Below are 24,236 nucleotides of genomic sequence, written 5' to 3'. Positions count from 1 at the left end.
AACTGTGCTGTGGTAAGTTTTTGTGTTTTGTTTTAAATCATGATGCCCATTTCAGCGTTTTGGGTGTTTCTGTTTTCTTTGTGTCCTGAAAAGCATTTGAAGTTTGCGCTTTGCAAGAGCTGGCAGAACTACAATTTTGAGCAAGGACAAAGTTATGAGGATGGATGCGGACGCGCTTCAGTGGCTCATCCACTAGCTGTGTATCACTAGTTGTGGTGGTGATTTATCCCTATATTGTTCCTGCAAATGTGGAAAGTACTTTGGCGCAGCAGTACTGTCTTTTTTTAAATGTTCTATTTTATATAAATGTTGCCTTGACCATCTTACCCTCTTTGGATATCAAGCTGGTCTACGGTATTCTTAGTCAACAGCATGGACAGAGCCTGTATTAACCAGCTTTCCTCCAGCAGAGCGGATGGGGTTATTTAAAAGGGCTAGATGCAAGTTAGCCATTTTATACTCACTACTGCCACCTCAGGCCATGCGTGTAACTGCACCTTCTATATTAAGCTCGTGCATGACGGCACTTCAGACCCGAATTAACACCTTTTTGAGTGACAGTGCAGGATTTTAGAGGCAGTTGTGGTGAACAGGTCTGGGGTCATTCTACACATTAGGACATTGTTGGAACATGTAGGGGGAGGAAAATACTTAATTTTAACATTTTTAAACTCTGTTGGTCCCTTTAAGAGGGAGGCACAGCACCCCTCTCACAGCCTCTTCAGTTGTGCCGTCAGGGAGAAGGCTGCAGAGTCTCGATCAGTGCCAGATCCAACTGACTGAAGGACAGCTTCATTCACAAAACGGTCAAGAAGCTCAATTATCTCCTTCCATGCCTCTGATCCCCATATTGTGCACACTACTTATTTGTTGTGTATGTTAACAGCTGTTTTTTTATACCAAGTCACACCATTTGATTGTCTGTATGTGCTTTACATGTGGTCCATAGAATTGACAATAAGGCTAATTTGAACTGAAAATCACAGCGCACATTTGCAACACGCACAGGAGCGTCAACATTTGAGAGAAGGCTGGAATATGAGCGGCTAGAACAACATAAAAGCCAAATACATTTCCACTAGAGATAACAACTGTATTGCATTGTGTCGATCACAAAGGGACCACAGTGACGTTTGAAAGCTACTTTTGGGTTCCATTTCGAGTCAGTGATTGTTTGGTTTGGACATGAGGGATTTGAGAGTTTGCTTTTAAAATCCAGACCAAATGACAATTCTGCGAGTCCCGCTGTCACTGTCCCGCCAGAGAAATGATTGTTATTTTAAGGGACAACAAGAGTTATCTGTTCTTAAGGCAGCCACATTCATAGTTTACAGACACCATAATGAGTCTATTTTCCTTTAGTGTACGGTGGTGTGCGCTGAGTATTATCTTGAAGCAATCTTTGTGCGTTTTGGGATGATGACAGCAAAGATGGATTTAATATAAAGCAAAATTAATGATGTGTAAAATAAGTTAAAATTTCCCTCTTTCTTCAATCAAATGTGGGCCTTTACTGTATCTGTTTACTGCTATATGCTCATTGCAAACACATCTTGATCACTACCTTGCATATTAGTTACAAAATGCTATGTTATATATATGTATACTCCCGTGCCGCTCCAGATCCGCGGATGTCAGAACATCGGTGCTAGTATCAATGTGTGATCAATCCATAACACATCAACATAAGCAAATCTCTGTGTTATTTCTGCCTCTGTGCAAGCAAGAGCTTCCTAGTTACGTAGGGCCGAGGGAGGAGCTTGCTGAGGATTTCGAGGAGCAATGTATGCAGGTGCCAGGGCCCTTTGAATAGTCACTGCAGAGAAGATTTAAAGCTTACTTGAAACATTAGATTAATGGATGGCTCAAACACAACTCAGATGCTCGTTAGTTTAGTGCAGGGGTCTCAAAGTAAATTTCCCTTGGGGCCAAAATATATCGGGGTTGTATCTTTTTTTTCTTTTTTCAATAAATGAATAATGAGACTGACACTGTAGCCTCATAAAAAAAACGGCCTACACTTGTATCACACTTTACAAGTTTCTGCTACACAGTAGTTATTCATTCACTCCACACTCGGTGGTAAGCCACAATTGTAGCCACAGTCACCCTGGGGCAGACCACGAGGCTATAATGTGTTGTTTACATCCTGATCTCTAATTATGTCAGTGCCCTCTGCTGGACATGTGTGGAATTCTTTCCTTTTTTTATTTAAAGGGGCTGCAAGTTGGCCATGTTATACTCACTACTGCCACCTCAGGTCAGGTCAGGATTTTAGAGGCAGTCGTGGTGAACAGGTCTGGGCTCATTCTACACCTTAGGACATTGCTGGAACATGTATAATTTTAACATTTTTAAACTCCAAATAGATCCTTTAAGTTGCCCCTAGTGGCTGGAGTGAGCACTCTGGTTATTTCATTAATAATCCATAACTCCACACAGGAATGGGCGACTTACTTTTTTTTTGGATTGACATACTCAGAAATTTGTATGTCAATTTTCCTCTTGGGCTGGATTGAATCATCTCGCAGGCCGGAAGAGGCCCGTTGGCCGTCTGATGGAGACGCCTGGGTTAGTGTAAAACTTTGTCATAGTAAAAAGCTCTAAAAAGGTGATTTTGCACACCCGGTTTTAAGAAAACACATTTGCCTTGCTGGTCAAACATAATGTAAAAAGAAAAGCTCTGGACTCATACCTCCCCATGAAAGCACTCTCCCCGACACTTCCATCAGCTGAAGGATATAATCAGCTAGTTGGACCCAGGCACGCAAAAGAAAACTCTCTCGAACTCTCTCCCACTCGACAAATTCCACGTTGCTGATGAGCCGTGATGTCTCATGGATGAGTCAGACCATGCCCTGCCCACCTGCGCCCTCCCCTGTTACTAAACAATGAGATCCTGCCCACTTCTGCAGACCCCCCCAGAGGACCTGAGCTAAGTCCGAGCGCTCGAAAGCATGTGCGAGCCACACTCCTCCTCCACAAGAAACCCACAAGTGCACAGCGGACACAAGCAGCATGCAAAAAAGATTACAAAATGCCCCACTGGGAATTTCAATAAGCCACTAGTCTCACTACATGTGCGGTGTGTGGATCTTTTGCTTGCTCAGAGCTGCTCGCTGTTACTGCGGGGTGAGGATGGGACTGGGAAGGGAAAGGGAGGGAGCGAGTGGTTAGGCACACAGGGAGGTGAGAGGACAGAGGAGGCAGGATGGAGGAGGAGAGTGAGAGATGACTGTGTAGTGCAGTGATCAAAATGCTTTTTATAAGGAGTGAGGGGGAACAGCATTGGGACATGTAATAGTGGTAAATCTCACACTCAGTTGATTCACGTTACTGACCTATGACTTGCTCAACACTGGCAACAGACGATATAAAAGCAAACTACTCTCAGATTTTATTTTCGGTTTCGGGCCAAATTGGTAAGTCTTTGTAACTAATATGTCAACAAAATAAAACTGTCACGCTGATTTAAAAGGCCTCATTTATAAAATATAAAATTACAGAAAACTTGCAATACATTTTTCCCCACATATGTATGCCTGTAATCTCCAGCAAATGTTTTAAGTTGAGAATTGAAGTCCCTGTTTAAAGAGATTAGTCTGTAATCATGGTAATTCCACAGCAAAAGGACACCTCATGTATTTGTCATGACGATGAAATGAATAATCCTGTAAAGACATAAGATATCATCAAAAAGGTCAGTATGTTCTTTCCCCTTTGTCGTCTTTATTAAAATCCATATTCCATGATTGTGCAAATGAAGTGCAGCGCTGCACCTGCTTATATAATGTCGTGATTCATACCAACGATATTCCTCTCCTGCCGCCCACTACAGGCCCGAGTGTCCGTCTTCTTACATTAGGCCCAAATGAACATCCGTTACATGTTCATGATCAGCCTATGAGAAACTATACAACATACAATGGCCTAGATTATTTAATATTTTTTACATAGGACACAATAAATTAATTGTCTTGCTTACATAATCTACTTTGATGGAGACAAGTGGAAATGGGAGGCAGTTGCTCTCCAACACGTTCCCCAAATGTCATGTGATCCTACTGGTGAGCTGATTTAAACACATTTTAGGCACAATTTTTCTGCTTGGAGCAGTAGATCTGGACTCGAGATGTGGGGAAGTTAGTAAGCCCCCTTGTCCCGGTTTGCAGTCTGGGAACTGCTTTCTGATTGAAAGGTGGTACTTATTATTCCCTGTGTCGATGTTGCATAGTCTCAATCCTTGATGTGATTTTCCCTCCTGCGGTGGCCTGTAATGGCAGACTTTGGTTTAGTGTTGGGTTCAGACTAGTGCTAGGTTTAGCTCCTCCTGTCCCTCTAGGATTTGATGCATAATGAGGTATCTCATATGCATTAGTTTTGTCTTCTTGGTCTGTTTTGGCCTTAGGGTTTACGAAAGGTATGACGTAAACCCACAGGAAGGCAAAGAGAAAGTTCATCATGAAGGCATTCAACAAGGAAGATTGCATGTCACTCATCAACCAATCACCACAACTTCCTTTAACTTCTGCACAATTTTTCACAATGTAACATTACATGTTGGTTTATAAGAATGATACAGGGATATCAGTCTGGCCAGGATGCTCTCATCTGTCGCTGCTGCCAAACTCAAACAGATCCGTGCAATCAGATTTGTTTATTTGCAATCATGTGTTGGAACACGGAAGTCCCCTCAACAATCTATGGAGGCCGCATGGGAGAGCCGAGAGAATTCAAAACACTGTTCGGCTAGTAACGCAGGAGCACTCATAACCCTGCATCAACTGCAGATACATGTCCTTCGCTGATTGGTTTACGCCGCTTCCTGTTTGCTTGCATATGTTCCGCTCTGGAAATGTAGCTGATGTCGACTCTGACCAGACTTAATTGCTGGTACAGCGGTGAGACTAAATTTTCCTCGGCAACTTCTGCCTTTCCCCTTTCCTCCTTCTTCCATTCAATAAAAGCATCCATCAGGATTCACTCATTAGTCTCTTCAGTCTCTTCTTAAATATTTGACCATATATTTGACATTCTGGGGAAGTGAGGTAGGTAGTGACAATAAGTCCTTTCTCAAACTATAAATTTGTTCATTCATTTGCCGTTTTGTTACTATTCGGTGAAGTGAAGAGAAAATCCGTATTACTGGGCCCAGGCAAATGACGACAGAAATCCATTTTGGGAAACACATCAATGTATCTGGTACAACCCGGTAACTGAAGTACCGGAAACAAAGTGGTGTGATCTTTATAAAATAAAGAAATCAATCGTTGCATGCTCTGTGGGCACTTGACCCTCTCTCGCAGTAACAGATGGCAGCAGCGTGAGGTGTGGCTCGTCTTGGCACAGGACTGTCCCACGCTGTTAGACCTGCCTGGATACACTCACCAGGAGGCTCAGAGAGAGAACGAAAGAGAGGACGAGAAAGAGGTGGGGGGGGGCAACTCACCACTACAGCTGAATGACTGTCATACATGAAGAGATACCGATATGGAGCACAACACTCACGCCAAATGTATTGAAAAGATGTTCGACGCTGTAACTCATGAGCCTAAGACATACAATTTAAAATAAAGAAGAAGTTCTGAAATGCATGTGATTCTTGTATTACGTCAGCTGTTAATGCTTCAATCTTTGGCAATGCTCCGAGGTGGGCTCAATATCCGCGCTGAATCTAGAAACAGCTCTACTGTACATGCGTCATCGTCTGCATCATCTCTCCCTTCCTCATCTGCAGCTTTTTCCAGCAAAAAACAAAAGCTCCACGATTAATGCTTTTGGCAACGTTACACAAATGAATTAGCAGGAAAATGCCAAACAATCCATTTTACTCTAATCGTCTAGTTATTTCATTTATTTGTGTATTATTTTTTTTCAATTGAGAAGCGCAACATAAAATAAGAACATTACAAAAAAACCATGTTGCTATTAATCCACCTCAGACAAATCACATTTAGAGCTAATTAGCGAACAGAAAACGCGTGCGGATAGTTTGGAGCCGTGGTTGAGTCCTCTAAAAATATGCGTGGGCTCGCTTCTTTTGTTGATTGAATAAATAATACATTTCACAGCTCATCAGCCTTGTTTTTTTTTTTTTTTCATATTGATGTGGAATTAGCGGATGGTTTTGGCAGCCCATAGTAAAGTAATCACGGCGGGTCTGTTTTCTGACACCGCTCATCTGTCTGATGGCACAGCGCTTGTTCTTCATCAGAGCAACACGCAGCCAAATAAATCACAACGCTAATTTCATCAAGATAATAATCGGCAGCGAGAATGGAAGAAAGTTTTGCGATGGCCAGGAGCAACAATTTGAGACTGGTTTAAAATAAAGACACTATATTATGAGAAGTTACATAGTAGTTGGTAACAGCTGGCGAGAACTCAGTCTGTTCAAGAAATGTCTCCAAATACTGCATTATTATATACAATAAAAGGTAAAAAATGCAAATATTGAAACACTTTTCTGTCCTCAGCGTTGTGGGTTCAAATGTCTGCTCCAACAATGTGTTAAATGTCTCTTCCCGCTCTTCACCTCCTTTCACTCTGCGTTGTCGAATACAACCCAATAATCCTTCAAATGCTTTATTTTTTAAATACTTACAGGTGAAAGCCGGAAAATTAGAATATCATTGAAAAGTGCTTTCATTTCTGTTATTCAACTTAAACTGTGAAACCAATATACAGACTCATTACATGCAAAGTGATATATATATATATAGTCTTTATTTGTTATAATTTTGATGATTATGGCTCAGCTTGTGAAAATTAAAAATCGCATGAAATGGATTGTAAACCATAAGCGTTAAAATTATAACAAATAAAGGCTTGACATATGCCACTTTGCATGTAATGAGTCTATATCATACACTAGTTTCACATTTTAAGTTGAATTACAGAAATAAGTGAACTTCTGAACGATAATATCATTTTCCGAGTTTCACCTGTATATAAAATTAAAGGTACACTGTGAAACATTTTGGACTCTATTGTTGCCAGTACAAAACATGCTCCTAGCGACCAGTTAGACACCGAAAAATGCTATTATTGCAGTGGGTTATCAGATAATGGATTTGAATGAGGGTCTAATCTTTTCAAATCTTACATTTGTCTGCCTTTAGTCAACATCTCCATGGAGACGAGCTGGAGACGTCCCGCTTCTAAGAAAGTTACAGTCAGGTCTGAGGAGAGGTGATCCGCTCCCTGCAAAACATATCTATTTTTTTGTTTTTGTTTCCCCCGATATTTTTCAACAAGAAAAATATCTGTAAGAATATAAATGCTCGTATTTCATTCTGCTTATTGGGTGAAATGTTACACGGTGTGGCTTTAAATTCAAATCCACAATGAAAATGTCATTTGCTAGTTGTTTCAGTGTGGTCTTCAAAGTTGGAGTCTCTATGGAAAACCCAAAAAGCTCTGATTCTGAAAAGCAGCCTCTGATTGGCTAAAAGTGGCTAAAAGTATATAGTCTGTGTCTCTTGAATTAATATAAAGTTGTGGTCCAGTTAAAACACTTAAGACATTTCCAATCAATGAAAGTGTCTACAGGATTTCAATGGCACTTTGAAGAGAATTAATCTTTGAATCATAAGTTATAAAAAGAAAGAAGTACCTGTGAGCTTATCGCATGAGTACATTAACTCCATGTCATGGCAGTATTTTTCCCGGAGAACATAAAAACTTCAGTGCAATTTTAACACAACTATTGCAGTAATGGGCTCTGAACACAACATGCCATACCAGCACAATTTCAGTTATAGTTTCCAGATGGATTTCCTAATTGTTATGCTTTCTCTGGACCTTTATTACGGCCACCTTTTATTACCTGTAATATTTCCTGTACAAGCGCTTTTATGTTCACACACTGTATCTGAAATATGATCAGGTGATGCTGAAGGGTTCTGCAGGGGTCACCTCTAGTCGTATCCATCATTTTGTCCTCAGTGTTATGACCAGTGTTCTCCAATCAATGCTTCACCAATGTCAGAGAAGCTGCAGGGCATTAATCCATTTAAAGTCTGGGTGCATTTACATGATTACGAGGGTCGGTCAAATTGTATTAACCAGGAGATTTCAAGGGGGTGTACACAGAATTCTTCAGTTGTTCATGTTATCCAGGGAAATCCAACAATAACAAAGCACCTGGGTTTATGGGATATTTACTTATCTTAAAGTACTTAATCAATTACAATAGTTTTCAGAAAAGGTCTACAAGCAGCTGACTTTTGAACAAAAAAAGTTATTCTGATGAATTACTGTATCAGGGAAGGGAGAGGATTTTATGTGTGTAGCGCTTTTCACAGACATAAGTCATCTAAAGCGCTTCACAAGGGACAATTATTCATTCACACACAGAGCAACAAATCTGTCATGGAGCCCTCAGACCACCGCCAATTTATTATCACAGATTTACTATAGTCTCTCATCTTTGTGCAACTTTACCCCAATCGGCTAAACTTTAGAGATTCGACGAGACATGGTGATACGGCTGGGTTGTGGTGTGGAATTTTTACCACTAACTCATTTTATGAAATGGAATTACTCTACTCTGTTTGCTTATTTGGTGAGGACATAGCACATTAAAGAGATAAACTAAACTCCAGACCAACTTTTTCCTGCTGATAATCTATTTATATGTATATATATATTACGATACATTTTTGAGTATTGTCAAATGTTTGCAATTTTAGTGTAAACTATGTGCACTTTTACGGTTCAAAAACGTGTGTATACTGCCCTTCATGGCAAAACAGAACTGCAATTTTGATTTTATTTGTTGTTGTGTGCGTGTAGGGAGAAAGTAAACTACATCGTGACCATGCACTCTGATAAACTTATCAATGCCTGATCATACAGTGAAGGAGGAAGAGGAAGTAGTAGTAAATGGACTTAGAATATATTAAAGAGTCGGAACAGCTATCAGGCTTCACAAATGGTCACATCCTTAATAAACCTGTGCTCTTTTTAACCTCTTAACCTCCACGAGCACATTCTCTCCAGTTTGTCATTACCCAAATCTAAAATGCTCTTGAATAAAACGCATCAAAGTAGCATAAAAAATGAGACGAAAACAAGGATGAAAATGCAACAAAAATATATCCAAAAGTGACCAAAAAGCAACAAAAAAGTGGCAGAAATGTGACAAAAATGCAAAAAAAAGCAACAAGAATGTGTTTTTTGTCACACAAAAGAGTGACAAAAAAACAATTAAACTGCAGAAAAAAGGGAAAAAAAAAAAAGCATCCAGAAAAAAGTGACAAGCAACAATGCCAGGATCTGCGTAAATCTGTTATGTAGGTCTTAGCTTTCAAATGAGGCATTACACGGCAGCAGGCTCCAGGAGACTAGTCTGGCGACCCTGTCGTAGAAAAGCTACTGCTTGAGGCGGGACTAATGTGGGACAACCAAAGCGCACAGAAGCCAATGAGAACATAGCGGATGTGACGACAGAAACAGTGACAAGAAAGTTGTCGTCATTCGGACATTAACAATGGCACTCCTGCCACACGGAGTTCAGTAAATGACTTCTGTCGTTTATGTCAGAAAAACTTAAGAATACAAGCATACCAGAGCATTATGTGAAGTGGTTGCTTGTGTTGAAAAATTACAAAACAAAGGCGCAACAACGTGACGCCCGTTCAGGGAGCTGCTCTGATTGGTCGGTAGGCTGCATATCGCTGCGTCACTTCCTTTGAAAGCGCGCAATGGAGTGTTGCCAGACCCTCTTCTGTAAAGAAGCGGAGTCTGGTTGGCGAGACTAGCAAAATGATGGCCTGTTCCTTTAAGGCAGGGGTTAAGAGGTTATTGGCTGTAAAGGTGAAAGACTCTTGAATTGTTATTTTAAGCCAACTTGTGCACCCTTTCACCGAAAAAATGTGCTTTGGCCAATGGCAGTATTTCAACATAAAACTGCCACATGGGAAAATGGAAATACTTGACAGTTCCTACTACTGTATAACTGACAATTGGCAAAACAAGAACGTTTCGCTTAAAGTTTATCTTCTGACGGATGAACCAGATGGTCTGTCAACACTTGTACCATTGGCGTGAGCGCGACCTGTTGACGAGGCTTCACCAGTGTCAGCGGACAATCTGCTGTGTGTAAAATTACCAACGCTGATCAGCATAAACATGGCCTTTCCGTCACTGTCTGGGCATCACTGTGACGTCCTTACCGTGCGGAGGAGTGAGGAACGAGAGGAGACAGACAGGTGCAGGTGGGAGTGTGGATAAAAGCAGAGGACCACGCTGTCGAAATCACCTCGCACCTCCCACCACACACTGACAGTCAAGACGTACAGTGTCTTACTAACGCAACAAGGACGTTGAGTTGTTCCATGCAAGAGTTCAGGGAAATGAGACGACGGAAATCCAATGCGTGTCACAGAAAATCTGCTGGAGTTATTAGCACTTTCATTTTATGTGTCGCACACAATCATTAAGTCATCTGTTTTATGGAAGGCCTAAGTTAAATGTAATTTTTCAAGCTGAGATGATTGTGCGGTTTGTTCTTAGAAAGAGAGGCATTAAATGATGTGCTCACAATTGTAAAGATCTGTAATTCATAGATGGATTTCGATGCTGACAAACATGAGACACGTGACTGATGTGCGAGCATACTCTGTGCAGAACCCTTACATCATATATTGGTCCTTTCTTTACTTTGACATTAAAACAAAGATGTTGTAGGGAGAAAACTAAAGCAAAGAACCAAAAATTGATCACTGCCTGAAAAAATTGCAAGCCCTGTCTTTCTTTAAAGAGACTAGATGCAAGTTGGTCATTTTATGCTCACTACTGCCACCTCAGGTCATACTGCACACTGCAGTTTCTATATTAAAGAGGGGGTATTATGCTTTTTTCAGCCACATAGCACCAGTCTATATCACACTACAATGATGACGAAACCTTCTGTTGGTCTGTCAATGCAGTAAATTAGAAGAACTGCCTTGTATAAAATTGCTCTTTCAAAATGGCGGTAGCAAATGACTTGAAATAGGCCTCTGTCTCTTTAAGAACCTCTGACCCTTTCCGACACGCCCCCTCCACACGCTGTCTGTGGCATCACAACAACACTGCGCTCGTTGTCTCAACAGTATTGAAACTACGATCGGTGCATTTTAATTTTTATTGTTGGAAAGGAGCTACTGTTTATCACTTTGTGAACAATGGCCACACAGGATATTATTTGGAGACGAACCTTCCACACCGGACGCTTGGAAGGGGCTCTTGCCTGAAAAATAACTGCTGTTTGGAGGCTATCTCTTTGCATCTGCCATGCCCTATGGATCTCTAACTATACCCCCATGGACGACACCAGGATCTGCAGGAGCCCATACGATTCAAAAGACGGACATTATCTGTGCAGGTGGACAATGGTTTTTCGAGGTTACCCGTTAGCTTGTTATAATCGACTACAGCTCATTGTTGATGAAAAGTCTGTAATAAACCACAAATGTGTAAAGCCAGGCTCATTGTGTGATCATCGTAAAGGCTGCTTCGAGTAGTTGCCTGCTTTATTGACGTTATTTGTGCATAATATGCTGCCTGTTTTCAATGAATGTTGTGAAGGTGAAGGTTGTTAGCTTGTCGCGGCTAATAGTGCCTTAGCTCCGGGAGAAAATCACTCGGCTACGACTCACTGTAGATGAAATGTGAGCAATAAACTCCACAATCAACAAGCCCGGCTCCGTGTGTGATCGTCATAAAGGCTGCTTCAAGTAGTTGCCTGTTTTAGTGACGTTTTCAATGCATAATATGCTGCTTGTATTCAGTGAATTTTCCCGTTAGCTTATCGTGGCTAGCTTGTTAGCTCCGGGAGAAAACCACTCGGCTACGACTCACTGTAGATGAAATGTGAGCAATAAACTACGAAATCAACAAGCCAGGCTCAGTGTGTGATCATCATAAAGGCTGCTTCAAGCAGTTGCCTGTTTTAGTGACGTTTTCAATGCATAATATGCTGCTTGTATTCAGTGAATTTTCCCGTTAGCTTGTCGCGGCTAGCTTGTTAGCTCCGGGAGAAAACCACTCGGCTATGACCCATTGTAGATGAAATGTGAGCAATAAACTTCCAAATCAACAAGCCAGGCTCCGTGTGTGATCATTGTTAAACGGTTCTTTATGTGTGTGGTGGTTTTATTTACTTTATTGGTGTGCATATCTCTCGTTTTCACGTGATGACTCGAGGTTTAGCTTAGCATTAGCTTTCTCCGGAGGCTCTGCATCATCAAGGCCCAGCGCAGAACCAGACACTGAAATAAGTGTTCTTGTCACCGGTTTTAATCCTGGGTGTTTCGGTAACAGAAACACTGATGTGTGTCTTTGAAAAAGTCTGCTGTGGCTCCGGTTCACAACACATGAAGCTAATCCTCCATGATGACTCTGTTTACATCTTAGGGCTAGACACTGCGGGGAGGGGGTTCTGCTGAGGAGCAGTGGTTGGTTACTCGGCTGGTGACGAAAGGTCGGAGGCGTATCCTGGAGGTCGAGGGCGTTTCCTGAAGGAATCAGGCGTTTTATCCCTAAAATGGCCGCCATCAGAGTTTCTACAGATTACTCGAAAATACGTGAATGTGCCAAGGCAACACTTCAGGCATGTTTTTAATGAGGGAATGACTTAATAACATGATGTAAAGCTTGAAAAAGTCGATTTTGCATACTACCCCCCCTTTAAGCTTGTGCTTGACGGAAATTCAGACCCTCAGATCTTTTTGCGTGGCAGTGCAGAATTTTAGAGGCAGTTGTGGTGAACAGGTCTGGGCTCATTCTACACATTAAGACATGGCTGGAACATGTAGGGGGAGGAAAATACTTAGTTTTAACATTTTTAAACTGCAAGGGAGGGTGCAGTGGGCTGAACTAAGGAAGAGAGCATGGGAGGGGCCTCTTCCCCTCCAGCAAAACAGCAGTAAAATGGCTGCTGGAAGGAGATTCAAAGATTATTTAAAAATACATGAATGAATCTGAGCTACACTTGGAGGTATGTTTTTCAGGAGGGAAAAACATAATATAAGAATACTCCCCCTTTAATACATTATTACCCATTAGTCTAAAATATAAATAAAGATCTTCTATTACCCATTAGTCGACTCATCTGCCTATAGTACCGCAGGTAAAATTGAAATACATAAGGCTATACTGTATACCACAAAGCAATAAAGGTTGCTTCAGCAAACATTGAGCTGTTCAAGTAAAGTGAGATTAGTTTATGAAAATGAACACGTCCAGCACTGTTCTTTGCCTGGCCTGCCAAACTTACATGCTTTATCAAATATTTTTCAAAGATATGCAGTCTGGGAGCGAGCTTTATCTCAACAATTTCCCAGTGGGCGTGATTGACAGACGGGATCAACCAATCAGAGAAACGGCTGATATGTCGCATGGCATAATATGGCACATCAAGTGGGTGAGTGAGTGGAGTAAATAGCCTTGCCAAACAACATGAAGATGACAGTAATGTTCATTATCATCATGTGGATAATTTGATCCAGCCTTCGATTCCGCATTACCTCCATCCATTAAAGTAAGCAAAACAAGCAAACAAACCACTATACATCTTGTCCGCTGCCTCAACTACAAACTCAAACTGAGGTATAATATGCTAATGTGTAAAAGTGCAGCTTAGAGACTAATGACTGGACTTCAAGCTGTTTTAAAAGTGTATAGACAGACTTTTACCTCAGGGCTAAGTTACGTTTGGAAGCTGAGTACACCGTTGTCAAGCTCTGGCAACTTCAGAGGAGCGGTCACATAAAATAAGAGTGTCCAAACTAATGCTATATCTCTCACCGGCCGTGCACCACCTGCCTACATACCCCTTAGTCATCTTGAGTGTTCATTTTTCATTTCCATTTTGAAGTGGCAGTGTCGTGGAGCTAACCTAGCAGGTACACTCTTTCCTTCGCAAAGTGCTCGGGTCAATAGACTCTAAGAAGGAAAACAACAGTGCGCTCAATAGACAGGCACAAAGAAAATGAAAGTACGGTCAATACGGACTCATCGAGAAAAGCTCGGGTTTGATTGCCGCTGTACTGGCTTCGCCTCAACACTTTTTTCTTTTAGATCTAAGGAGGTTTGACGGATACGGGAAGTACAGTTTGTTATGAGTACTTTCTATTATTGTGTGATGATAGAATGTAATCTTGACAGGAAAGTAAAATATTTGTAATAATGTTTAATCGACAAGTAAAACCGCTCATTGATAGAAACAGCAAACAATCAATATGGCAAAAGCAAATTGACTTTTGCATAGAAATATCAATGACTTCAGAGAAGAGGCTGCTTTTTTGTGTGGTGATAAAAGTGCTTGTTGTTGCCACCAAATGTAAAAGTCAAGACAATAAGGGTCAAATGATTTGTCCAAACCACCATGGGATTTGAAGCCAAATGTATCACTTTGATTATTTTGCAGTTGTTATATGTTCACTGTTGTAGTACTAGATTTCAGTATGTTTTTGCTGTGTTGTCTGTATTTTTGCACTCAATATGGAAAAGCTAGTTTTTAAATGTGCTATAGAAATTAGCCTTGACCATCACTTTGAGCCTTTGAAAACAGACATTCTTGACACTGAAAATTCAAATCTTACGACAATTCAATTAGCAGCAACACACTTTCCCCACCTTACCGTGTGTGAGTGAGTGTATGACTGGCTTTTACACAAAGGCTTTTCCACTTGAATTGCAGCATGTTTTTTTTCTTATCTTAATTTATTTTATTACCAGCATTGGGCAAAGGAGTATTATATTACAGTATATCATTTTCTTGGACTCGATCCCAGGCCAGATGGGGCCTTTTTATGAGGGGTTTGCATGTTCTCCTCTGACTCCATAAAGTTTTTTTTTTTCATGTGCTCGGTGACTTCCCTGGATAACTAGCTCTTACCCCCCCCCCCCCCCCCCCCCCCCACCTAGACCGTGTGTATATTCGCCTGTTCGGCTTTACCCAAATCCTTAAGGTTACAGCCTATGGGCTAGAGCAGCACCTCATCTGAAAGTAGGAACGACAAAACTGATCCCAACGGATCATTTTCCTTGCGTCGTCACTTTCTTTTTCACTTCATTTTTTAGTTGTTTTTGTCTCATTCTTTTTCTTTTGTTACACTTTTGTTGATTTTTGTGGCTTTTTTTTTGTTGGGTTTTTGTCACATTTTTGCCACGTTTTTTTTTTTTTTACATTTTTTTTGGCTGCATTTTGATCCTTGTTTTCTTCTTGTTTTTGTTGCTATTTAGACACTTTTTCCAAGAAGCTTTCAGATTTGGGTAAAGCCAAACTGGAGAAAATGTGCCAAGTTCAGGTGTGGCTTAAAAGGTTATGGTCCAATAAAATAAATAAATAACCTGAAAAGAACTCAAGTCATTTCAGTGAATTGGAAAACCACTTGATTTGATTAAGTGCACTTCCGAACGTATTTGTCCTCTAAAACTATTTGCATCATAAAGCATCACCCAGAAAGTTGAGCAAACTGTGTAGAAGAAATGACACATGGATTTGTTATTAAATCAGCTACGAAAGTTATACAAAAGTTTACTGAAGGAAAATGCAAGACTCCACTTAATGAGGTGTACAAAATCATTATGTCTTAAAAACAGAAAGAAAAGGACGCCGCTCCGCACATCACAAAGCACTGGGCGAATGGGATTTGCAGCATTCAGAGGTTACTTGTTTGGATACACCTCAATTAAAATGGGGAGATAAAACATGCTGGGTTTAAGATACCAACATTAAATATACATATGAGTGAGGAAAGTGAGTGCAGTCCTCCTCAACAGAAAACGGGACTTCTTATGGTTTTCTTTGAAAAATGCCACTCTGTCCTGAAGGCCAGATTTGTGCAGTGTACGACTAATAGTTGTTCTGTGGACAGTTTCCCCCACCTGAGCTGTAGCTCTCTGCAGTTCATCCAGGGTCATCATAGGCTTCTGGTCAGTAAGTTTAGGAGGACGGCCGGGTCTTGGTAGGTTTGCAGTGATGCCAAACTCTAACCATTGCTGGATGGTGTATTTAACTGTACTGTGAGAGATGTTCAAAGCTTTGGAAATCTTTTTATAACCTAACCCAGCTTTGTACTTCTCAATAACTTTATCCCGGTCCTGTCTGGTGTGTTTTTGGACTTCACGATGCTTCTGCTCCACAATAGTCCCTTAACAGACCTCTGAGACCATCACAGAGTAGCTGTATTTGAACTGACATTTGATTACACACAGGCAGGCTCTATTTAGTCACATGTGATCATTCAGAAATCATCAGGCAACTTCTGAAGGCAATTGGCTGCAATAAAAGGAAAGGGGGGCCGGTACTTTTGCACGTCAGTTTTTTATTTATAAAAAAAAATCTAAATCATGGATCACTTCACGATTGTGTGTCACTTAGTGTGTGTCTTTCACATAAAATTTCAATGAAATATATTTCTGTTTATGGTCCATTGTATGGCAAAATATCGAAAAGTTAAAGGGGGGCCCATACTTTTGCATACCACTGTATTAAGACAGTGCAGGATTTCAGAGGCAGTTGTGGAACATGAAGGGGGATGAGAATACTGTATAGTCCCTTTAAGAATTTATATCAAAAGCTTTGTAAATTGTTTTTTTTTTAATTGCAATGCATTATAAGTGAATCCCAATGGAAGGCATACGTGCTTAGGTTTATTGGATTGGAAAAGCTGTGTTGCTCATCAAATTTGCACTTTATATACTTAGAAATGGGCTGAAATCCCGAAATACACTTTGTACTTTTTAAGCTTCTGTCCCAATCTGAAGGAAGGACGTCACCAAATTGAAGACCAGCCAAGCAAAGCCAAAAACGTCATAATAAAAATGTTCAATACAATTGATCAAATGCCAGCCAACACAGCGGGATGTCATGCATTTTAAGGACACACAATCGTCTGAAATTGGCCACTTTGTCATCAGCGCCGAGTCTGGTAATTGTTGCCAACTCAAAGAAGAATAATCAATGGAGTGATGAAACAAAAGTGGACAGAGTGAAGATGTTTATTCAAAATAAAGCAGACTTACAAAGTTTGTCGCAGCTCTGGCGTGTCGCGCGATGTGCCCAAAGACTGCAGGTTCTTCTCGAGTGTGACGACTGGGGGGAAAAGAGAGTGACAGAAACATTAATGGGAGACAAAGCACTAATTTATTCTGTCACTGACGCAGAAAAACTACACAGAGCCTTTTGACAGCAGCCGTTATCAGCAAAACTGTCAAAAGTAGACTCTTATTTTGAAGGAGTCAGCTACATTTGGCCACAATATTCTGAAGTAATTACAGATCAAACATTATTGTTTCCCAGGAGAAGCCTGAAGGTCACTTCCTTAGAATTTTCATAGCGGGTAGATAATGTTCACTTTAAAGGGACTATACAGCGTTTAAAAATGTTAAAATGAAGTATTTTCCTCCCCATACATGTTCCAGCCATGCCCTAATGTGTAGAATGAGCTCAGACCTGTTCACCACAACTGCCTCTAACATCCTGCACTGTCTCTAAAAAAGTTGTTGCCGTCATGTGTGGGGAAAAATAATACACTGTGCATTTAATTATAAAGCATTTGTATCAATTTTTTTAACTTGAAGTATAGTTTTCAAGCATTTCTCTAACGGTGACCCTGAAAAGTGTCATCATTTGTAACAAAACAAATCAGGTATAGGGCCTTTAAATAACAATCATCTTAATTACAATTATTGTCAACTACTTAAAGGTTCATTATGCAACTTTTTATGTGAAAAATAAGTTGATATTTCTGCGTATTTGTCCTTGTAGTGACCAAGCGGCTGTATGAGTGGTCAGCATTGCACCTTTATTTTCCATCACACTGGTCTCTAAGATGTTCCATGATCAATTGTTTGGAAGGTTTTCTCCACTGACGGACCCTCTCAACAGAAAACCTACAAAACAATTGATCCTGGAGCGTTGTAAAGACCACCGTGATCGAAAGTAAAAGCACCGTGCTGACCGCTCATGCAGCCGCTGGGTCACCACAAGGTCAACAAGTGTCAACTTTTATTTCGCATAAAAAGTAGCATAATGCACCTTTAAACAATAGGCCCACATGAAGACAACAAAGAACAAGTCAAAGAAGAGGAGCATTCTTGTAGTTTCTCCTCTTACATATACCCCATAGAGCTCCATTTTGCAACAATACAACAATATGCAATAACAGTTCAACATGTAGTCACCTCATTGTGTATTAAAATCCCTTTTCTAAATATAGTTTCCAAATTTTGTTTCACACTACACAATCGAATTAAATTCATGATAGCATTTGTAAAAAATATGCTTTCCTAATCAGTTTTGTACTGTTTATGAGCACCAAATTAGTGATTATCTTAAGACCATGAATAGATTCTAGACAGGTTTATGAAAAAACACAGCATTATTACATGATTAGTACATTTTGAACAATGTCGTGTTGTTCCAAAATGTGGCTTGGCTTACACCCTCAGAGCAATATTGCTTCCTCACCCGGACCGCAGACAGGTTATTGTTATTGACGTGGCTCGTGTGTATTTACCGTTGGCGTTGATCTGGAAGATATTGGAGGAGGTCTCCTGGAACACGTCCTGCAGCTCGGTGGCGCTGACCTGTGTGGCTGAGGAGAACACAAGCGCATCGTCAACAAATGCCGCCCATGCAAGCCCGGCGGAGCAGAGGGAGAGACAGGGAGAGAGGGGAGGAGAAAGAGTGACAAAATAAGAGAGAGAGAGGGGGGAGAGATGAAGAGAGAGAGAGAGAGGGGGGGGACACGGAAACACACTTCTCGACAACTACATGAAAACAGCTCCGTCACAGGGGAGTTGGGGAGTACTAGTGTCTGTCGGCTTGTTTGCCTGGTTTACTGTGTGTTTGTCCATCGCACTCCATATCCGAAAGGTCACAGAGGTGCAGCGAGGCGGCCTGTGCGAGTAAAGAGAGGGAGCACTATGTTTTCTCATGGGAATTTGCCTTCTCACGCAGAGATTCAAGCTAAGAGAGTGGACTGGACGTAGCATTATATTATGGAATGGTTTCGATACTTTAAAGGTGACTGAAAATTGACTCAAATGCCTTTTCAAAGGGAGCAGATTTCCAAACAGTGTAAAAGCTGTGAAAACACACACTTGTTGAACGTTTTAACAGTATAGAGGACAAGGCATTGCCACAGGCTCACAATGATGAGAAGATAGGAGATAGGACTTTTGTGAAGAAACACGGCCAAATCTCGACCAGTATTTGAATCGAATTAAATGCAGCAGATGAGCAGTATTTTTTTTAATGTAATGGTGATCATCCCTCTTGAAGATGATCAAACAGATGACCCCGTAGCGCGCATGGTTGCATAAGCAAACCTGCATGTGGCCATGTTTACAAAGCAGAGACATAAATTGGCAGTAGCGCTGTCAGTCCAGCGACGCAGCATGACACAAAGATCTACTTCTTCTCATGAGACAAAATAGCGCATCGCAGAGATAAAAGAAAACCCTTCCCTGTGATTTTTTACAGTTTGTAGTGCACACAGAAGCTCAGTCAGTCATTCTACTCAAGAAAAAACTTTAGCTCTGGCTTGTAGCATTTAGCCTCCACAAAGTAAAAAATAAGTACTATGTATTGAGTGTGGTTCAGGTCATTATCTTGAGCTATGTCTCGCTAATATTAGCAGTGGAAGGCTCATGCTTTTATTACATCATCTGTAATGAGGTGGGCTTTTTTTGACGTATCACTGCAAAGCTTGATATAATGTACTACACTAGGCAGAGGTCCCCAAGATGACAACAAAAAAACAGTAAAACATGCACAATAGGCCAGGATGAATGATGTGTGTGAGTGAATGTATGGTGGTGGTCAGAGGGTCCGTTGGCGCAGACGTGTGCAGTCGCGAAAGCGCCTCTGACAGTCTCCCCCAGGGGAAACTGAAGCTACATACGTAGTTTACCACCACCGAGTGTGGAGTGAATGTACAATTGTCTCATGTAAAGCGCTTTGTGACTATATGTCTGTGAAAGGCGCTATATAAATAAAGATCTTCTTCTTCTAACAAAAAGTCCCCAGACAAGCTGCTCAGGCATAAGCAGCAATATATATATATATATATATTTTTCATCTGGAGTGGCCAGCTTTAAAAATGGTGATGCACCTCAGCTGCAAGTTAAAAACCGAACAAAAGGTGCAGACACAAAATCAATGGGGATCACACAAAAGGAACAAAACACTATCAGGATATAGGAATGGCCCCCTAAGCATCTAGGTGTGCAAGTGAGCAAATGAGCATGAACTTGTAACAACTGCGTGTGCAAACATAGATCATCTGTATTTTCTCAGGAGATTCCGAGTATTTTGGGGCCAACCAAAATATGAAGTCATTCTGCAGAGCAACCATGAAAGCTGTGCTAATGTTTGAAATTGTAAATTGGTTTGAAAACCCGGTTAAAAGACACACGTTCTGAGATTGGTAAAATTGGCAGGGAAGATTTTGAGGATGTGCACTCCGTCGACCTCCCTGCGGGACATTTTTTGAACAGTCTACAATAACACAGTCTCGAAAAATCACAGCTCTCACTCGCTCAACTCTCAGTATGAGCTACGGCAGTCTGGGAGGAGGTTTAGGATTCCCCTCTGTAAAAAAAAAAAAAACAACTAGTATAAAAACTCCTTTGTACCACACTCCATTCATGACATAAACTGAATATGTGCAGACTTTGTAAGCATTATATTCACTGTGGATGCTATGTTTTGTTGTCTTTTTTGTCGTATTTTGTTCATGTTTGTAACTGCCTTCTGCTCCAAGTTAAATTTATTAGAGATAGTTTTTACAGTCCAGGATGCTCCATATACTGTAGCTACTGTACAGTGGGAGGAAAAAGTATGTGAACCCTTTAGCATTTCTCACATTTCTGCCTAAATTGGTCATAAAATGTGGTCTGATCTTTATTTAAATCACACAAATGAGTGTCTCCTTAAACTAATACCACCCAAACAATTACATGTTGGCCATAATATTCACAGGACATGGAGGAATAAGTATGTGAACTCTTGGATTGTAATAGCTGGCTGACCCTTCTTTGGCAGCAACAACTGTGTTTCCTGTAGCTGGAGATTAGACGTGCACAATGATCAGGATGAATCTTGGACTCTTTACAAAACTGTTGCAGTTCAGCAAGATTCCTGGGTCACTTACTTATTCCATGCTGTCCTGTGAATGTCTACATGTTATGGCCAATAAAAATGTGAGAACATATAATTGTTTGGGTGGTATTAGTTTAATCGGATACTGCTGATTCATTCTTCTGACTTTAAAGGAATAGGCCACCGTTTTTACATACTGAGATATGTTCTTACCTAACCGTAGCCGAGTTAATATATCCCCGTCTGGTCTTTGTCCGTGCGCTCTGTCACGCAAACGGAGCACATACGCAGCCTCTCCCACATGTCCTATAGCTCCAAAAAAGCTCACGATAGAAGCTACCAAGCTCTTCCACGTGTTCCCTATTTAAATAAAGTTACGTGAAGTGTTTTCATGCGAAGTATATTTACACAGAAATGTAACATGTCGATTTTATAAGCAGATAAAAAGGGGTACTATATTGTGAGGCGTAATGATACAGGAGCACAGCGTCCGCGCAGTAACTCCTAAAGACTTCCCCCGCTCACTTCCGTCAATAGAAGCTGCGTGACTTGTAGAGAGCGAGCAGAGAACAGTTGAAGAAGCGTGGATAACTTGTGAACAATGCCTTTTACGTGCATCGTGCCGGGCTGTGATAACAAGCAGAAAGTATATAGTGTAGTAATGTTTCACAGATTTCCAACTCACCCCGGACGACGACACAGGACTCAGGACCTCTACCATGAGGTAGGAATGCGCCAGCACTTTCCCAAAATATATTTTCTGCTTGTTGTAAAAGGCTCTCTACAAGTCACACAGCTTCTATTGACAGAAGTGAGCGGGGGAAGTCTTTAGGAGTTACTGCGCGGACGCTGTGCTCCTGTATCATTACGCCTCACAATATAGTACCCCTTTTTATCTGCTTATAAAATCGACATGCTACATTTCTGTGTAAATATACTTTGCATGAAAACACTTCACGTAACTTTATTTAAATAGGGAACACGTGGAAGAGCTTGGTAGCTTCTATCGTGAGCTTTTTTGGAGCTATATGACATGTGGGAGAGGCTGCGTATGTGCTCCGTTTGCGTGACAGAGCGCACGGACAAAGACCAGACGGGGATATATTAACTCGGCTACGGTTAGGTAAGAACATATCTCAGTATGTAAAAACGGTGGCCTATTCCTTTAATAAAGCAAAAAACACATTTTATGACCAATTTAGGCAGAAATGTAAGAAATTCCAAACGGTATACTCACTTTTTCCTCCCATGGGACCTCATCATTATGCCTACCACATTGTTTTTAAATGTCCTACCTATTGATTAATCAGCACACAAATGAATAGTGGTCAATTCCAAACAAATTTCAGCAATATAGGTTATTGAGTTAGACGTTGTAATAGTAACTAGGCCTAGTAGTCGTAGTATAAGTGGAATCAGTAATTCCAGAAGTCTAGTATCCTCAAAACTTTACTGTCCTCAGCCAGTAGAAGTGTCTGACATTAAAAAACATGAGCAGAACTCGAGTTAAGTGATTTCGACCTACACTCTCCAGCATAAGATGCAGTTGCCATTTAATTTAAATCAGCTATCTGCAATTTCATTATTACCTGGACGCAGTGTGCCTGCATATCTAATGGGAAACTATTCACTACTGAAAGGCGGCGTTTGAGTGATTTTTACAACTGGAAATGAATGGGCCATTCCTGCATGTGAGGAGATTGAGATTTTTTTTTTTTTTTTCCCCACCACCCACAGCAACAGCAATTATAATGGTTCAGAGACGGTAATGGCTATGCTGAAAATGTAAGGACTTTCGATGATGGGAAGATTAAAGTCACATTAATTAGCTGCATGGGAACTGGCATTCACAGATATTACCGTAAGACATAATGAAGAGTTAGACAAAAGAGTGAATTATGAAAATATGAAGCAGAAATATATCATTGGAGCGTTGGAGGTACAGTTGTTGCCCCTAGCGATAACCATGTTCCCCAGCTGTTTAGCTTAACCACTGCAGTTTCTTCTCATATCAGGGCTAGGGTATGGGATTGGGGTTTGGGTCAGAGGCTGGATGTCCAACCCTTCAGTGGAGGAGGACAAAGGGGACATTGGCTGAGCTAAGGTTAGGATCTGGATGTGGGATATGTGTGTATAGGATAGGTCTTTGTTGTCAATGAACAGAATTCATTTTGAGAGCACTCCCTTGCATAACAGCATGAAAAACATAAAACATCAATAAAAAAAATGTGTATAAGTCATTTCAAGTGCTGACCAGCTCTTTACTCACTGGCCTCATGACATGTCCAGTTAAACTTTCAATAGGGCCTTGGGGAAGAAGCTCCTTTTCAGTCTTTCCTGGGCCCTGAGAACCCTGAGACCTTCGGAGGAAAGTGTTTCAAATGCAGGGAACAGCGGCCCTTGTTTTGTTCCCAAGTATCACTGATCCTCTAAACCGAGATGGCAGCTTACCCTATATAAAGATATAAAAGGAACTTATGCAAATGACATCTTCTGTCATATCCACAGGTGAAGCCCTAAACTCTGTTATTTACAGGTGAGGGAAGTTATACATTTCTGAAGATATTAGAGAGACTTCCAAAATTGTGTTTAATGATTTTCTATATAGGGTCCCATATGTTGTGACACACAACCAGGCTAAGGATCCGGGGCAAGGGAAAGCCCTCAAAACGCACATGCAATACATCCATCCCTAAATACATACACTGTCATACATAGATTCAATTCTTTGTTATGGAGTCCTCATCACATGACATTTAAGGTGAAACTAGACTTCCGTATTTTGAGAAACCCGCCTGGTGGCAAAGTGGTAATTGCCTCTGCTTCACAAACAGAAAGCTTTTTGTTCATTTCCCAGACCGTGGGGGCTCAGCTCCAGACCATTTACCCTTGAAGAATAAGTCAGACACAGACTTCACATCTTAAATCGCCAAAGTAGCTCCAGGTAAGTCATAATGACAACACTGATATTCTGCAAAGATAAAAATGTGAAGTTTGTGTATTACAAACTACATTAATTAGCTGCGGGAGTGGCTTTATGTGAGTTACGTAAACAAAATGTAGAGAAATCGGACAACTGGGAGTGAATGGACACCAGCTGAATGAATGATCAAGCGGCATGTTCAAGAATAAA

At 40.9% G+C, this 24,236-nt stretch overlaps 2 protein-coding genes across 2 annotated transcripts in view; one reads left to right on the top strand and one right to left on the bottom strand.

Annotated features, from left to right (window-relative positions):
- dedd1 (death effector domain-containing 1) overlaps window positions 1-24,236 on the top strand; it is a 516,989-nt gene that overhangs the window by 424,197 nt on the left and 68,556 nt on the right. The window lies entirely within an intron of this gene.
- Window positions 1-24,236, bottom strand: part of tsnare1 (T-SNARE Domain Containing 1) — a gene marked incomplete at its 3' end in the record, with an annotated part of 160,497 nt that overhangs the window by 80,540 nt on the left and 55,721 nt on the right. The window contains exons 3-4 of the mRNA XM_079561375.1: window positions 18,516-18,593; window positions 17,020-17,089 (exon numbers count right to left, since the gene is read on the bottom strand). Of these exons, the coding sequence (XP_079417501.1) occupies window positions 17,020-17,089; window positions 18,516-18,593 (148 nt within the window). The remainder of the gene's footprint in view (window positions 1-17,019; window positions 17,090-18,515; window positions 18,594-24,236) is intronic.

Source organism: Gobius niger (genome assembly GCF_951799975.1).
Source record: "Gobius niger genome assembly, chromosome: 8".
Classification (NCBI taxonomy): Eukaryota; Metazoa; Chordata; class Actinopteri; order Gobiiformes; family Gobiidae; genus Gobius; species Gobius niger.
Note: the sequence above shows the minus strand (reverse complement) of the source record. Positions and strands in the feature narration are given on the sequence as shown.